Source organism: Brassica oleracea, chromosome C4, assembly GCF_000695525.1.
Source record: "Brassica oleracea var. oleracea cultivar TO1000 chromosome C4, BOL, whole genome shotgun sequence".
Lineage (NCBI taxonomy): Eukaryota > Viridiplantae > Streptophyta > Magnoliopsida > Brassicales > Brassicaceae > Brassica > Brassica oleracea.
This window is the reverse complement of record NC_027751.1, coordinates 48,347,336-48,352,217: the sequence shown is the minus strand read 5'-3', so window position 1 is coordinate 48,352,217 and position 4,882 is coordinate 48,347,336. Positions and strand designations below refer to the sequence as shown.

Sequence of the window (4,882 nt, the reverse complement as noted above, 5' to 3'; positions counted from 1 at the left end):
ATTCCCAATAATCATCTCACGACGTAAACACATCTTTGTAATTGTGAAAACAAGAATCCATGACGATAGCGACCCTCGTATCATGTTAATGATCGACCTTATCTTCATACGACAAGATCGATCTAAAGAGATCATATGCAGTTCGAAAACTTATCAATCGTACACTAACTACTAATTATTCAAGACAAGAGAGCTCGAAGCAAACATCGAGCTCGAGACCGACGAAGTCGAGGTCTCGCCCATGACCGAAGAAACCGACATTTCTTTCGAGATGATTATAATTGAACTACGTTTAGACTTGATCCCTTGACGGGTACGTAGGCAGCTCGATCCCGAGTTCAATCACGATCCTTCTTAATCCCGATATCTCTATGATATTTGACCTGCGAATATAGTCCATTCTTGTCAACTCATACCTGATTACATCGTTGTGTTCTAAAGATATTGTTGTCCACGTTATTTCTTCCCTAGATTGAACTCCCGATCACTATCAAATTCTTAGTGTAGATTTTAGGATCTACAAATACCACACGTAATATGTAGGAGGTAGCGCGAAATCAAACAAGACATCTCACATTTACATTAATATAGAATCAAACGAGACCCGAACCGAACCTACCTACAAACAATTTTTCTTGGATCCAAAACCAACTCATGGAACCTAACATAATACTCCAACGACATCTAGTATATATAGGTTGGGTCGGTCCCTTCCAGCCTCTGGATCGTCTTTAATGATAATTAGGTATGTCTATAGTCGGTATATTAATTAGAATACGAAGATCCAATGACTAGAAACAGTAAACTGACTATAATACGTATGCTTATGGTTTGTGTTACCGTGTTATTTTCTGAATTCATATCGGGATAACTGGTGTAGTCAGTGTACAAGAAAGGAAGCTACTGCTGCTGCATCTCGAGGCACGTGCCAGCGTCCTACACGTGTCTTATCTGCGTACGTCAATAAGGTCTCTTTTCTCTCTTTTATACACCTCTGCGTTGAAAAGTACAATCAAGTAAACAAGAGGTCTAAAAAGGCTCTTTTTACTGCTACAGTTTTTTTTTTCCTAACACCTTCCCCACCCATAAATACCCCACACCAACCCTCTCGCCTCTCTCTAAACTCTCCCAACTTCAAAATCTTCCTCTTCTTTCTCAACCATAGACACTCCTTTCGGATTCCTATTTCTCTACACGTTCCTCCAATTTTTACTTTGAATTCCAACGATGTTACTAGAATCAGACGGCGACATGAGCTTAGAGACAGCAAACTCGCCGATTAGCAGCGGAACAGAAAGTTGCAGCAGTTTCAGCCGGCTATCTTTCGACGCGCCGCCGTCAACCACCGCCATAATCCCCGAGGAAGAGAGCTGCCTCTCTCTTAAACCCCACAGATCCTCCGACTTCGCTTACGCAGAGATCCTACGACGGCGGAAACACGGCCTAACGTTCCGAGATTTTCGCCTCATGCGTCGTATCGGCGCCGGAGATATCGGAACCGTATACCTATGCCGTCTCGCCGGAGACCAAGAAGAGAGCCGGAGCTCGTACTTCGCGATGAAAGTTGTGGATAACGAAGCGCTTGCGATGAAGAAGAAGATGCACAGAGCTGAGATGGAGAAAAAGATCTTGAAGATGCTCGACCATCCATTTTTGCCGTCTCTTTACGCAGAGTTCGAAGCTTCACACTTCTCTTGCATCGTCATGGAGTATTGCTCCGGCGGAGACTTGCATTCTCTCCGTCACAAACAGCCTCACCACAGATTCTCCCTCGCCTCCGCCAGGTAAAAAAATAAAATAAAAAATAAAAATAAAATTGTATAAAATTCAGACAATGTGTACGAACTTGCATGCATCGAGTCTGTACACCTTTTGTTATGTTCTTCTGTAATAACAGACCTGTTCTAATCATGTCGGCTTTTTCAGTTCGTTGAATATGTTACGAAAAAAAAAAGAATATGTCATGAAGAGTCATTTTCAACCAATCACATTAACAATAATTATGAACTTTTTTTTGTGTTACATGTTTATATAATTAATAAATTATTTTTTGTTTGTAACTGTAACAGATTTTACGCGGCTGAAGTTCTAGTGGCGTTAGAATATCTACACATGTTGGGTATCATCTACAGAGATCTCAAGCCTGAAAATATCTTAGTTAGATCGGACGGTCACATCATGCTCTCTGACTTTGACCTCTCCTTATGCTCCGACTCAATCGCCGCCGTTGAATCCTCCTCGTCCACGCCGGAGAATCAACCTCACTCTTCCCCGCGTCGACTCACTCGTCTCGCTAAGCTTTTCAACCGCGTCTTGCGGTCCAAAAAGGTCCAGACGCTAGAACCGAACCGTCTCTTTGTAGCTGAACCGGTTACCGCCCGGTCCGGTTCCTTTGTTGGTACGCATGAGTACGTTGCACCGGAAGTCGCCTCTGGTGGGTCCCATGGGAACGCCGTTGACTGGTGGGCCTTCGGAGTATTCCTCTACGAGATCATCTACGGTCGGACTCCCTTCGCCGCGCCGACTAATGACATCATCCTACGTAACATAGTGAAAAGACCATTGAGTTTCCCGACCGATTCGCCGGCGACGATGTTTGAGCTTCACGCTCGGAGTTTGATCTCCGGGTTGCTCAACAAGGATCCGAGTAAACGGCTCGGGTCACGGCGAGGTGCGGCGGAGGTGAAAGTGCACCCGTTTTTCAAAGGTCTAAATTTTGCGCTCATCCGTACAATGCTTCCGCCTGAGGTTCCCTCCGACGTCAGGAGACCGAAGAAGTCGGCGACGTTTGGTGGTAGAAGTAGCAAACCAGCGGCGTTCGATTTCTTTTGAAAACCAACGTTAGAGATTAGTTAGCATCACGTGTTAGTCGGTTCAAGTCGGTGCCAGATTTTTAGCGACTGCCTTGTGACGATAGCTGTTTTAGCTGTACATATTCCCTTTGATGATGTCCTTAACTTGTTTTAAAAAATCGTTTATCTGACTTTTAGTATTTAAATCAGATGAGTTCTCACGCGATTTTGTACCATAAACAGATAAATCTAAACTAATCATATCTTGGGAACATCTTAGCAATAGCATTATGTCTAAACAACGACAGTTTCTTGGTACGGCATTATATAATGGACCAATTAGTCAGTATATCTTTACCGGTATGACTAAAATTTACACAGCAATATTATCTTGTGCAAATCTTCTAAGTTTATATCACAAAAATAGCACTCAAAAACTAAAATGACCAAAATAGCATCTTTCTAAGTTTATCCTTTGAAAATTTTAATTTTTTTATTTTTCAAAATTTGAAATCTTATCCCCAAAACCTCATTTCTCAACTCTAAACCCTAAACTCTAAACCTTAACCCCTAAACTCTAAACCCTAAACCCTAAACCCTAAACCCTAAACTCTAAACCCTAAACCCTAAACCCCAAACCCTAAACCCCACCCTTTAACTCTAAACCATAAGTTTGTGACTTTTGATAAAACATTAAGTGTTATTTTTGTGACTTTTGACCTTGAGTGCTAGTTTAAGAACAAAAACTTGATTTAGTGCTATTTTTATTTTTTTATCTATTATCTTTGTAACACCAATTAAAAATGCTAAATGAAAAATTCGAATTACTTTATATTATAACTCGTCACGCCTAGACTTTTGTAGTTAGACGGGTATAAAAAATGAAAGGAAGATTCCTCTTTTGACAATTGTTACACATGAAGTCAAACTTTGTTATTTGATTTAACCATAAGGGGGGTCTTTTGAATGTCAAGAAAGGAAGGAAAAACGTTATCTATAAGGGTAGTAAAATGCTTTACGCACACCAGTTGCATGATCACTTCTGCTTGTCAATTTTCAAACTAAGAGAACAAATAAACTATTAGGGCATCTTCATCCCAACTCCATTTTTTCCTTAAAATGGAGTAAAAATAGATATGGAGTAAGGAATGCTCCAACCCAACTTCATATCTCACTCCATAATGAAATTTACTCCATAAATGGAGTAGTTTATTTTTTGTTTGTTCATCACTTTATAATGGAGTGGAAAATGAAGTAGGGTTGGAGCAATTTTACTCTATTTTCACTTTTACTCCATTTTAAAAGAAAAAAATTGAGTTTTACATTGGAGATGCTCTTAGAAGGTGAGACGAATTGTTCTCTCTTGATTTTAAAGTATGAAACGAAATCCTTCCTACTAAGGTGATTTCATTTTGTTCAATGCCATGCATCGATTTCATCTCTTACATTCTTCATGACCGTGGATAGCAGAGATTTTCAAAATGTTATCAGATTCTAATATTGTTTTTAAAACCTGTAAATTTATAATGTATACATAAATTGAGCAACTAGGCGGAAAATTCAGCTAAAATTGTTGGGCATGTTTGAAGCACCCAACTTCATCCATTGCATAATGTTGCAATGCATAATTAAAAGGGTGAAGCCGTGAAGAGTTAGATAAGATGTTTTGTCTATCTTGTAAGCACCAAAAACAACATAGGTACTTGCTCTAGTTTTTTTTTTTTTTTTTTTTTTTTTTTTTTTTTTTTTTGATCGAAATGGTACTTGCTCTAGTTATGTATTCACTAATTCACTACATCGAGAATTAATGAAGTTAGTACGTTGTTCAACCAACCAACCAACATTGCTTGATTTATATACCTCTCTTATTAAATGTATTTATGTACGTATGAATTATTGTATTCACATTAATTTAGACAAGAAATATTATGTATACACATGGTTTTTCTTATAAATCATGATTTGAAATTTTACATAATATATATTCTACTAGTCAGGTAATTATAAATGCAAACAAATACCTGTAATATAATTACAAATATTTTCTTTTGTTATTTTATAAATATTTCTTTACATAATAAAATATTTTG

General features: G+C 38.5%; 1 protein-coding gene across 1 annotated transcript; it reads left to right on the top strand.

Moving 5' to 3' along the window:
- Positions 1 to 1,113: 1,113 nt before the first annotated feature.
- LOC106337377 (protein kinase PINOID-like) lies at positions 1,114 to 3,157 on the top strand. The gene is made up of 2 exons (XM_013776475.1): positions 1,114 to 1,784; positions 2,070 to 3,157. Exons 1-2 carry the CDS (start codon positions 1,228 to 1,230, stop codon positions 2,830 to 2,832), a joined length of 1,320 nt encoding a protein of 439 aa, XP_013631929.1. The 5' UTR covers positions 1,114 to 1,227; the 3' UTR covers positions 2,833 to 3,157.
- Positions 3,158 to 4,882: the final 1,725 nt, after the last annotated feature.